The sequence below is a fragment of the Pan troglodytes genome, chromosome 10 (assembly GCF_028858775.2).
Source record: "Pan troglodytes isolate AG18354 chromosome 10, NHGRI_mPanTro3-v2.0_pri, whole genome shotgun sequence".
In the NCBI taxonomy this organism is placed as follows: Eukaryota; Metazoa; Chordata; class Mammalia; order Primates; family Hominidae; genus Pan; species Pan troglodytes.
The window spans coordinates 117,263,324-117,276,137 of NC_072408.2; the positions used below are offsets into that span (position 1 = coordinate 117,263,324).

The 12,814-nt window shown below is 43.8% G+C and overlaps 2 protein-coding genes across 6 annotated transcripts in view; one reads left to right on the forward strand and one right to left on the reverse strand.

Moving 5' to 3' along the window:
* Positions 1-12,814, reverse strand: part of GPN3 (GPN-loop GTPase 3) — a 16,736-nt gene continuing 3,922 nt past the window's right edge. For 3 of the 5 annotated variants that reach the window (XM_001142177.6, XM_009426244.4, XM_509364.8), the window contains 7 exons: positions 12,556-12,664; positions 7,148-7,315; positions 4,959-5,083; positions 3,282-3,397; positions 3,053-3,149; positions 1,204-1,332; positions 1-549 (listed from right to left, as the gene is read on the reverse strand). In XM_001142177.6, coding sequence (XP_001142177.5) covers positions 487-549; positions 1,204-1,332; positions 3,053-3,149; positions 3,282-3,397; positions 4,959-5,083; positions 7,148-7,315; positions 12,556-12,664 — 807 coding nt within the window. In that variant the 3' untranslated portion in view covers positions 1-486. The remainder of the gene's footprint in view (positions 550-1,203; positions 1,333-3,052; positions 3,150-3,281; positions 3,398-4,958; positions 5,084-7,147; positions 7,316-12,555; positions 12,665-12,814) is intronic. The other 2 variants (XM_063784927.1, XM_063784926.1) reach the window with 1 other exon arrangement.
* Positions 8,400-8,833, forward strand: LOC107967639 (large ribosomal subunit protein eL31-like). Its single transcript, XM_054663534.2, has one exon. The coding sequence runs from the start codon at positions 8,441-8,443 to the stop codon at positions 8,816-8,818; it is 378 nt and encodes a 125-aa protein (XP_054519509.1). The 5' UTR covers positions 8,400-8,440; the 3' UTR covers positions 8,819-8,833.

Consider the following 12,814-nt stretch of genomic DNA (forward strand, 5'->3'; position numbering starts at 1 on the left):
TATCTCAAAACATAGTTATTTTTACTTTTTAAGTTATATAAATAATATACATTTTCAATATAGGAAAATGGGAAGATACAGATAAGCAGTGGTCTTATATATATCCTTGCAGCTTTTTCCCTTCGGACATACATATTTTGTTACAGTAATTCCTGCATCTCAAAAATAATACAAAAAGTGAAAATAAGTTTAGACCAGCCTTAACCTTAGCTCAGGTGCTAATTTATATATAAATCTATGTGCATTCATTTCAATTTTGACTTACAAAATCTAAAGTGATGCTGTTATAATACTAAAAGATTCCACTTTAAACAGCAGCAGTTTCAGAATAATTAAAAATTTGATTCAGGCATGCGGCTGATAAAGAACGAAGTTTTACTTTTTTTCATTAAAATAAGTAGCTTTCTACTATTGCATCCTTTGAAGAGAAGAATGTTCTGCTGGTTTGGCCACAAGCTCTTTAGATGGTTACTTTTAGTAAACTCTTCATTCATCCTGGCATTCTTGAAAATATTCGTCAAACATAGAGGAAGACTCATCTTCACGTTCCTGACACAATGGAAACACAAAATAGAAAATATATTCATTTCCCCTCAGTCAGAACTAGTATGTGTTTATATATTTTTCAGGTAATACCCTATGTGGAACTAATTACCCAGCACCAGCTCCAGGTGCTGCTTATAGGTAACTGTTAATAGTAAGAAAAGGCATGATTGACAGATTTTTTTCCAGATATGTAGTAAATTAATGTGCTTCTATCCCAGAAGCATTTCTTATTTGAATTTACATTCAAGACGATTCTTGGCTAATTTCCTGTGATAGTGCTTTACTTCGCTGGTAGTCTAGTGGTCAGGAAAATAAAAAATAAAAAAATAAAAAAATAAAAAAATGCTTAGCTGATACTATCATTAGTCTTCTCAATGACATACGTGAGGGCAGCCCAATTTCACCTCCTCTTTACACATACACCCAAGCTCTAAGTACACACAGGCTTCATCATACTGCCTCAACAAAAGTAGAGTAAAAGTGATACTGCTTGTGGAGTACAGTGTTAATTTCAGAGATCACCCAGAAAAGCCCAGTTAACTGCCATCAATAAGACAAAAAACTAATTTAAGGAGTCGCCTGGATTATGCAAGAGTCCAGTGAGTGCTGGCAAATATTTTTATCAAAAGCTAACAAACACCCCAAACCAGAAATTACCTTTGGTTCTTTAAATTCTAGGTCTTCTCCATATTGAATGGCAAAATCAATATGCTGCAATACAATGTTCATGCTTTCTTCATCTGACTGATCGTAAGGTAAAAATCGAACCATGCTGTAGTCATCAATCTACAAGTTGTGGATTTCAAGAAAAGTTCATTCTGAAGTTGTGCAAAATACATAATTTTCAACTTATATTTGAGTTTTATAACCATTTGTACTTCTGAATAAAAACACTGATGTGTTTACAGGAAGAGGAGGAGAAGGGATAGCTAGACACAGAGAGTAAATCATTGATTTTTCTGACTTCTGATCTGCTAGAACACTTGTTAGCTTATTACTTTAACTAGACACTGTTTCACGGCTATTTATCTGAATTCAACAACCACTGGAAATTTCACAGGAGAACAAACAGTCCTGAACTCTCCAAATGGCTTGAAATAATAAGATGTTAGTTAATTTATTGGCCACTACCAATAACTACTTCTAAATTAAACTGCTGACTGACCAGCCCACAGCCCTTTTCCCTCCTCCACTTTGCAGAAAATAGGGTTGAACTGTGCTTTTTATATGGCAAATGACTGGACACAGGCAAACACTTGACCAGGTGTTTAGGAAAAAAACCCAAAAAACTTCATCTTTTTTTTTTCTTTTTTTTTTTTTTCCGGGGAGACAGAGTTTCGCTCTTGTTGCTCAACCTCCACCTCCAGGTTCAAGCGATTCTCCTGCCTCAGCCTCCTGAGTAGCTGGGATTACAGGCGTGCCCTACCATGCCCAGCTAATTTTGTATTTTTAGTACAGACGGGGTTTCACCATGTTGGTCAGCCTGGTCTTGAACTCCTGACCTCAAGTGATCCACCTGCCTTGGCCTCCCAAAGTGCTGGGATTATAGGCGTGAGCCACTGCGCACCTGGCCCCCTTTTTGTTTTTGTTTTTTTTGAGATAGGGTCTCTCTGCCGCCTAGGCTAGAGCACAGTGACATGATCTGATCATGGCTCACTACAGCCTTGACCTCCCAGGCTCAAGGGATCCTCCCACCTCAGCCTCCACAGTAGCTGAGACTACAGGCGTGCAGCACCATGCCTGGCTTTTTTTTTTTTCTGAGACAGAGTCTTGCTGTTGTTGGACCGGGCTGGAATGCAATGACAAGATCTCGGCTCACTGCAACCTCTGCCTCCTGGGTTCCAGCAACTCTCCTGCCTCAGCCTCCCAAATAGCTGGGATTATAGGCATGCACCACCACGCCTGGCTAATTTTTGTATTTTTTAGTAGAGATGGGGTTTCACCATGTTGGCCAGGCTGGTCTCAAACTCCTGACCTCAGGTGATCCACCCACCTCGGCCTCCCAAAGAGCTGGGATTACAGGCGTAAGTCACTGTGCCTGGCCTAATTTTTTTTTGTTTTTGAGACAAAGTCTTACTCTGTCGCCCAGGCTGGACTCCAGTGGCATGATCTCAACTCACTGCAACCTCCGCCTCCCGAGTTCAAGTGATTCTCCTGTCTCAGGCTCCCGAGTACTAGGATTACAGGCGCACACCACCATGCCCAGCTAATTTTTTTTTGTATTTTTAGTAGAGACAGGGTTTCACCATGTTGGCCAGGCTTGGTCTTGAACTCCTGACCTCAAATGATCAGCCTGCCTTGGCCTCCTAAAGTGCTAGGATTACAGGTGTGAGCCACTGCGCCTGGCCTAATTTAAAAAATTTTTTTAGAGATAGGGTGTCACTATGTTGCCCAGGCTGGTCTTGAACTCCTGGACTCAATCTTGCTGCCTTGGCCTGCCAAAGTGCTAGGGTTACAGGCATTAGCCACTGCACCTGGCCAAAAAATCCAAACTTTAAAAGCTTACCAGTCCACATATAGCTTTAGTCAGTTTCTTGAATTTTTTGCTTCTTAAGTCACTTGTAGAATCTTCTAATAAAGAATACATGTCTGGATCTAAAAATCTTTAAAAGACAGAAAGACTGATGAATTCAGGAGACTAGGTTTATAAACCAGCCAAACTTCCCATCTAAATAAAACAGAAGGTTCATCTCTGCAACTGAGATCTGATAATAATGGAAGAACAGTGAACTCACTTCTCAATTTCCTTTTTTGCTTTTTTACTCAGCAGATCCATTTTTGTCATGATGTTGACTTGCGGAATTTCTAGAGAGATCATGGCACTCAGGGCTGCCAAGATGCCAGAAATAAACTGAAGGAGGAAACAGAAAAGGGAAGATGAACTGACTGTTGCCAACAAAATTACCTGGTCTGCATAAAGAGTCTTCTATTCCTCACTGGAACAGAACTGGCCTAAATAAAAGAAATGCAAGCTGGACGTGGTGGCTCATGCCTGTAATCCCAACACTTGGGGAGGCTGAGGCGGGCAGATCACCTCAGGTCAGGAGTTCAAGACCAGCCTGGCCAACGTGGTGAAACCTTGTCTCTACTAAAAATACAAAATTAGCCAGGCATGGTGGCATGTGCCTGTAATCCCAGCTACTCAAGAGTCTGAGGCAGGAGAATCACTTGAACCCAGGAGGCGGAGGTTCCCGTGAGCCAAGATTGCACCACCACATTCCAGCCTGGGCAACAACGGCAAAACTCGGTCTCAAAAAAAAAAAAAAAAAAAAAAACAGAAATGCCAGTTCAGAACATGTGGAAAAGGCAAAATTATTTATATTTTATTAAAAGTAATGCTAGCCATATAGAAAAAAATGTTCCCAAATCATTGGGAATCAAATGCTTGATTCTTGGTTCCCAAAGGTGAGGGAAGATATAGATAACATACAGTGATCACAAATTTCAATTTAGTCAGCATTTTAATTTCCTTTCCCATCTAATATTCCTTAAGAGCTATTAATAAAAAATTTGATCTTGGTAGTTCATAAACTGGACAAGAGGTCCTCAGAAAATTAAAAATAGACTATTTTATAAAATAGCCATCTGCTTCAGTTTTTTCTCCCCCGCTACTTCCTCTTTTTTTTTTTTTGAGACAGAGTCTCACTCTGTCACTCAGGCTGGTGTGCAATGGTGCGATCTTGGTGATCTCGGCTCACTGCAACCTCTGCTTCCTGTACTCAAGCGATCCTCCCACTTCAGCTTCCCAAGTAGCTGGGACTACAGGCACGTGCCACAACGTCTAGCTAATTTTTATATTTTTTGTAGAGACAGGGTCTCACTCTGTTGCCCAAGCAGGTCCGAAACTCCTGGGCTCAAGCAATCCTCCTGCCTTGGCCTCCCAAAGTGCTAAGATTATAGCTGTGAACCACTTCACCCAGCAACCTCAGTTTTTTTCTTGGTAAGCAGTTCCTCCTAAATCTCTATGATATAATAATTTACTATTTTTGATTAACAACATGTTATAATTTAATAACAAAAGGGATAAAGTAACTCTGGAATCATTTGTGAAATGTTCAGAATCACACAATAATTAAAGGAACTGTCATCTGCTTGAACTCATAGTTTAAAAATCTTTAAGAGACTTTGGGAGGCCAAGGCAGGTGGATCACTTGATGTTTGAGGTCAGGAGTTCGAGACCAGCCTGGCCAACATGGTAAAACCCTGTCTCTACTAAAAATACAAATTAGCCAGGCATGATGGCACACACCTGTAATTCCAGCTACTCAGGAGGCTGAGGCCCAAGAATCACTTGAACTGGGAGGCGGAGGTTGCAGTGAGCTGAGATCACGCCACTGCGCTCCAGCCTAGGCAACAGAGTAAGACTCTGTCACACACACACACAAAAATCTGTAAGAGATTTAGCTTCAGACCTTGAATGACTCCACCATGAACTGAGAATCAACAAGAAAAACTCCACAGACTCGGAACTCCCACTGCTCGAGCTGCTGGACCAGCTGTTTCATCACAGGCAGGTGAGTGTACAACTCAATCTGACCTACATGAAGAGTATTGCAAGAATTTTAGAAATAGCAAGTATGTTAAATCATCAAGTTAGAGGAAACAAATTTTCCCCATAAGATGGATAAAAATAAAAGCCAACACATTTTTAAGGGGCCCACAGCCTCCCAAAGCAATCATAAAACCTAAGGTACTGCCACCATAGGAATCCCTAACTATTAAGTTTTATGTAGAAAATGAGGTTCTCTGGTTGGGCAGGGTGGCTCATGCCTGTAATCCCAGCACTTTGGGAGGCTGTGGCAGGTGGATCACTTGAGGCCAGGAGTTCAAGACCAGCCTGACCAACATAGTGAAACCCCATCTCTACTAAAAATACAAAAAAATTAGCCAGGCGTGGTGGTGCGCGCCTGTGGGATGCTGAGGCACAAGAATTGCTTAAACCCGGGAGGAGGAGGCTGCAGTGAGCCAAGATCACGCCACTGCACTCCAGCCTGGACAACAGAGTAAGACTCTGTCTTTAAAAATAAAAAGAAAGAAAGAAAGAAAATGAGATTCTTCACACTTTAGTTTTCTGCCAATGTGAGTGTTATTGGCCAGATGCCATGGTTCACACACCTGTAATCCCAGCACTTTGGGAGGCTAAGGTGGGAGGATAGCTTGAGCCCAGGACTTTGAGAGCAGCCTGAGCAATATAGTGAGATCCTATCTCTACAAAAATAAATAAATAAGTGCTACAAAGATATCTATAGTTTGGGAATATTCATCAAGCTGTATACTTATGACATATATACTTTTCTGTGGGTATATGTATGGTCAATTAAAAGCAAGGGGAAAAAAGTGAGGGCCATAAATGGTCAAAGCCAGGTTAGGCTCAATTGAAAATTCACAATTTGGGCTGGAGGCGGTGGCTCACACCAGTAATCCCAGCATTTGGGAGGCCGAGGCAGGTGAATCACCTAAGGTCCAGAGTTTGAGACCAGCCTGGCCAACACAGTGAAACCCTGTCTCTACTAAAAATACAAAAATAGCCGGGTGTGGTGGTGGGTGCCTGTAATCCCAGCTACTTGGGAGACTGAGACAGGAGAATCACTTGAACCCAGGAAGTGGAGACTGGAGTGAGCCAAGATGGCGCCATCGTACTCCAGCCTGGGTGACAGGAATGAAACTCAGTCTCAAAAAAAAAAAAAAAAAAAAAAAAAAAAAAAAAAAAGAAAATTCACGATTTGGCTTCAGAAGCCATGATGTGCTATTATCTGTCTCCTACCAGTCACACCTCATGACAATTGCCTCTTTGTTTATTATGCTCCAGCCACACTGGCCTTTTCAGTGCCTTAAAACAGCTTTGTTCCTTCCTCCTGGGAGGTGTTCAGCAGGCTGTGCCCTCTGCCTTCCTCACCCTCAGCCTCCAGCCCAGCTGAAAGGCCGCCTCAGATGCCTCTCTAACCGCCATTATCTGTGTGATGATCTGTGCTACTCCTGTGGAATACTCAATGACAACTGAATATTAAATAATCATTTGGATGCTTTTTGTTTGTACTGTCTCGAGTTCTGCCAAATGTGAGCTCCATGAGGCCAGAGACCATGGCCATCTGTGCTCTATGGTATTCCCAGTGTACAAAGCAAGCACTTAATAGATATACTTTTTTTTGGTTTTTTTTTGTTTTTGAGACAGAGTCTCATTCTGTTGCCCAGGCTGGAGTGTAGTGGTGCAATCTTGGCTCACTGCAAGCTCCACCTCCCAGGTTCACGCCATTCTCTTGCCTCAGCCTCCCAAGCAGCTGGGACTACAGGTGCCCGCCACCACGCCCAGCTAATTTTTTGTATTTTTAGTAGAGACAGGGTTTCACCATGTTAGCCAGGACGGTCTCGATCTCCTGACCTCGTGATCCACCTGCCTCGGCCTCCCAAAGTAAGGGGATTACAGGCGTGAGCCACTGCGCCCGGCCTCAACAGATATACTTAGTAAGTGACAGCCATTGAATAAGCTTGGTACTTTACTGCAGTATAGTTTAGAGCTACAAATACTCACTCTCCTTTCTCCTACTAAGGATGGAACTATCAAGACTTTAAGGAAGACAATGCATTCAAATTGTTGATTCACCTGGACAATCAAAAAGGATATAGTCATCCTCTACATGGCCAAGACAGTTCTCCAGCCAGTCAAAATTATTGGCAAAGTACTCCATGCAAAATACCAATCCTCCGTTGGGACCGAATCGCAGAGAATCATCCTCCATTACATCATCCACCTCGATCAGTTCCCGGATGTCTGCAAAGGACAGATAGGGCCCAGAATATATGTGTCCCTTCAAAAATTGTTATCCTTACTAGAAATAGAACATAAAAGTTAATAATTACATAAAAAACCCATATGCAGGAAATTATTTATGTACATGGCTTTTCCCTGTAGCAGTGTCCATCAATAGAGAACTGAGCAAATAAATTATTGTACAGCCCAACAATGGAATACTACACAGCCACAAATGGGGAAAATCTCTTTAAGTATTAATAATAATACAATCTCCTAGGCATATTGTTCAGTGAAAAATGCAAGGTGCAGAACTGTGTAAGAATGCTATCATTGGTGTTAATAAAAGACAAAAATTCACTACATAGACATAATACATATACATCTTGAATTTTATGTGCACAGGCTATGAAAGAACACACCAGAAACTGGTAACACTGGCTGCTGCCAGGGAGGGGAGCTGATTGCTGGGATGCAGAGCTGAGAGGAAGATGTTTTCCTGTATACTTACTCTTTAGTACTTTTACATTATGAACCATGTGAATATGTATTACCTATTCCAAAAAAGTACAAAACCAAAAAAAGAAAACAGATTACCATTTCTTAACACAATGACACTAAGGAAACTATTTCACCTCCTTGAGCCTCACTTTCCTTATCCTGGGTTAGAAGGATGAGAACTATGAGATAATATATCATAATCACCATCAGGGGCTGGGCGCGGTGACTCGTGCCTGTAATCCCAGCACTTTGGATGAGGCAGGCGGATCACTTGAGGTCAGGAGTTCAAGACTAGCCTGGCCAACATGCTGAAACCTGTCTCTACTAAAAATATAGAAATTAGGCTGGGCATGGTGGCTCATGCCTGTAATCCCAGCACTTTGGGAGGCCGAGGTGGGGGGATCATGAGATCAGGAGTTCGAGACCAGCCTGGCCAACATGGTGAAGCCCCATCTCTACTAAAAATACAAAAATTAGCAGGCATGGTGGCGCATGCCTGTAGTTCTAGCCACTCCAGAGGCTGAGGCAGGAGAATCACTTGAACCCAGCAGGCAGAGGTTGCAGTGAGCCAAGATCACGCCACTGCTCTCAAGCCCAGGCGACAGAGCAAGACTCCATCTCACTTTCCAACTTGGACCCAGCAGAATGGCTCCTGCAAAGAAGGGTGGCGAGAAGAAAAAGGGCCATTCTGCCATCAACGAAGTGGTAACCCGAGAATACACCATGAACATTCACAAGCACATTTATGGAGTAGGCTTCAAGAAGCGTGCCCCTCGGGCACTCAAAGAGATTCAGAAATTTGCCATGAAGGAGATGGGAACTCCAGATGTGCGCATTGATACCAGGCTCAACAAAGCTGTCTGGGCCAAAGGAATAAGGAATGTCCCATACCGAATCCGTGTGCAGCTGTCCAGAAAACGTAATGAGGATGAAGATTCACCAAATAAGCCATATACTTTGGTTACCTATGTACCTGTCACCACTTTCAAAAATCTACAGACAGTCAATGTCGATGAGAACTAATCACTGATCGTCAAATACATCAAATAAAGTTATAAAATTGAAAAAAAAAAGACTCCATCTCAAACAAAAACAAACAAAAATAGAAAAATTAGTCAGGTGTGCTGGCATGTGCCTGTAATCCCAGCTGCTCGGGAGGCTGAGGCAGGAGAATCACTTGAACCCAGGAGGCAGAGGATGTAGTGAGATGACATGGTACCACTGCACTCCAGCCTGGGTGGCAGAGAGAGACTCTGTCTCAGGAAAAAAAAAAAAATCACCAACAGGAGAGGCTTAAAAAATTCTGGTATGGTTACCTTACTAATTTTGGGGAATCAGTATATAGAATCTTCTACCTTAGGTTTTTACTTATTTTTGTGCTGAAACCTACATTCTCCATTCACAAAGGACTGAGCTTCATTCACAGTCACATTTATACTGACAACACCTTCCTACCCCCTCCCTCAGCAATCAATAACAGATAACTGATCCAAATTGGGACAATCAATCTGGCTTTCTTTCTTTTTAGACAGGGTCTCACTCTGCTGCCCAGGCTGGAGTGCAGTGGCATAATCATGGCTCACTGCAACCTTGACCTCGTAGGCTCAAGTGATCCTCCCACCTCAGCCTCCTGAGTGGCTGGGAATAAAGGCGCCCGCCAGCATGCCAGGCTAATCTTTGTATTGACTTGTAGAGATGGGGTTTCACCATGCTTCCCAGGCTGGTCTTGAACTCCTGGGTTCAAGCCATCCATCTGCTTTGGCCTCCCAAAGTGCTGGGATTACAGGTGTGAGTCATAGCGCCCATCCTAAGTCCTCTTTTTAACTAAGCTAGCTTAGAGTGGTTTCTGTTTGCTGCAGCCAAATGGTTCCAAAGTAATACAATGCCTTTTTTCTCAAAGAAAAGCATTTGACATCTCCTCCTCTCCCTTCAATCTGCCTCCCCGCAACCTGCTCACTCATTAACAGAAATCAGAAGTTTCCCTTTGCACTTAGTGAGTACAAAGAGAACGTCCCCAAACCTAAAACGACCTGTCTCCCTCCACAGGAAATTATATCATACACTGAACAAAGCTGTAAGAGTCACCCTTGATTCCTTACTTTGCTATGCCTTCTTGGTTCAATCCCCCACAAAATGCTGTTAATTCAACTTGCAAAAAATATATTGAATCTGTCTGCTTCCTTACATCTCCACCATGACCACCCTAGTCCTGGTGTACACCTGGCTAACTACAACAGCGGCAGTGCAGGTTGTACTTCTTTTTTTAATTTTAAAATGGAGTTTTGCCCTTGTTGCCCAGGCTGGAGTGCAATGGTGCGATCTCGGCTCACCAGAACCTCTGCCTCCCGGGTTCAAGCGATTCCCCTGTCTCAGCCTCCAGAGTAGCTGGGATTACAGGCATGTGTCACCACACCCAGCTAATTTTGTTTTTTTTTTTTTTTGAGACGGAGTCTCGCTCTGTCGCCCAGGCTGGAGTGCAGTGGCGCGATCTCGGCTCACTGCAAGCTCCGCCTCCCGGGTTCACGCCATTCTCCTGCCTCAGCCTCCCCAGTAGCTGGGACCACAGGCGCCCGCCACCATGCCCGGCTAGTTTTTTGTATTTTTAGTAGAGACGGGGTTTCACCGTGTTAGCCAGGATGGTCTTGATCTCCTGACCTTGTGATCCGCCTGCCTCGGCCTCCCAAAGTGCTGGGATTACAGGCGTGAGCCACCATGCCCAGCCATGCAGGTTGTACTTCTACTCTCAACCCACTAGAGTCCATTTTTCATCTGAGCACCTGAGTTATTTTTTAAAACATAAATCAGGCCAAGTGCGGTGGCTCATGCCTATTATCCCAGCACTTTCGGAAGTCAAGCTGGGTGAGTCGCTTGAGCCCAGGAGTTTGAGACCAGCCTGGAAATCGAGACCAGCCTGGGCAATGAGACCAGCCTGGGCAACATGGAGAAACCCCGCCTCTACAAAAAATACAAAAATTACCCAGGCATGATAGTGTGTGCCTGTAGTCCCAGCTACTTGGGAGGTAGGAGGATTGCTTGAGTCCAGGAGGTTGAGACTGCAATGAGCTGTGATCAGGCTACTATACTATAGCCTGGGTGACAGAGTGAGACCTTGTCTCAAAAACAAAACAACAACAACAACAAAAACAAAAAAAGGCCGGATGCAGTGGCTCACGCCTCTAATCCCAGCACTTTGGGAGACTGAGGCCAGCAGATTGCTTGAGCTCAGGAGTTTGAGACCAGCCTGGGCAGCATGGTGAAACCCTGTCTCTACAAAAAAAAAAAAAAAAAGTATAAAAATTAGCCAGGCATGGTGGCATGCATCTGTAGTCCCAGCTACTTGGGAGGCTGAGATGGGAGGATGGCTTGAGCTCAGGAGGCAGAGGTTGTGTCACTGCACTCCAGCCTGGGCGACAGAGCTGGACCCTGTCTCAAAAAAAACAAAAAAACCCCAAAACGTGTATCAAATGTCAATCCTTTCCTCTTCTTAAAACCCTCTAGTGGCACCCCACTGACAACAGGATAAAATCCCATCTTCTCATGTCCTGTTAGCCCCTACCCACTTCTTTCTTTCAGTCATTACGCTTTAGCTCACTGACATCTTGGCTTTCCTGGAGAATACCATATCCTTTCTCACCTCCAGGCTATTTATTTATTTATTTTATTTTTCAGAGATGGATCTTGCAATGTTGCCCAGGCTGGACTTGAACTCCTGGGCTCAAGTGATCCTCCCACATCAGCCTCCCAAGTAGCTGGGACTACAGGCACATGTCCCTGCACCCAGCTTGGCATATTTATTGATCTAAATGTTCCCTCATTTTGGAAGGACTTTCCTCAGCCTGAGGAGCATATTACCATCCTTCAGGTCTAGGCTCAAAGATCCCCTCCTCAGAGTCACCATTCTCCCTGACAATCCTAGCTAAAGCAACCTCTCCCAATGAGTACTTCTCATGAGCCTGTCTGCAGTCATCACATTCTGTAACATGTTCATCATGTTGTTTATTGCCTATTTCCTAAAGGGTTGGTGTGGGCAGGGATAATGTCTGTATTATTCTCTGCTATAACTCCGGTGTCTGGCGTAAAACAGGTGTTCAACAGACACTTGAATGAACAAATTAAAAGAATTTAAAAAAACAAACCCAGGCTCCTGACTTATAGTGATCAGCAATATACCACATGATTCACTACAGCAGGACTAAGGACAAAAGGGACAGAATGAAAGGGTGCTGAGGGAAGTGTCCATTTACTTTTTTTTTTTTTTTTTTTTTGAGATGGAGTCTCGCTCTGTTGCCCAGGCTGGAGTGCAGTGGCGCAATCTCGGCTCACTGCAACCTCTGTCTCCTGGGTTCAAGCGATTCTCCTTTCTCAGCCTCCTGAGTAGCTGGGATTACAGTCACATGCCACCACGCCCAGCTAATTTTTTTGTGTTTTTAGTAGAGACAGGGTTTCACCATGTTGGTCAGGCTGGTCTCAAATTCCTGACCTCGTGATCCACCCGCCTCGGCCTCCCAAAGTGCTGGAATTACAGGCGTGAGCCTCCGCGCCCGGCCCCATTTACTTTTAAATCTTACATCAAAGACCAAGAAAGGATACTGTCACACATATCACCATGAACAGATGTGACCAAATGACAAGCTCATGCTATTTACCATAAAACCAGGGATCCAGACTATAATAAGTATCTGTGCTAAGCAGCTAGTACTCACTGCCTCCCCAGCCCTTACTGTTCCTGAAGGTGGGGGGAGCCTTTGCTCAGGACTTACCAGCCATCACGGAGTAGTTGAAGTGTTCTGCTGCTGGATCCAGGTTTACAACTTGGACAGACCGGTTGAGGGCTTCACAGTGCTGGACCATGGTGGCACAGTAGGTGCTCTGTAATGTCACAAGGCATGAGAGATTAAAGCAACAGGTAGTGTAGTGCTACCTTCCATACTCTGGAATACTATCCACTAAGGTCAAAACTATGCCTTCATCAACCAAGAGGCTGACTGACAACAAGGGAAAACGATACCTCACTGGGCT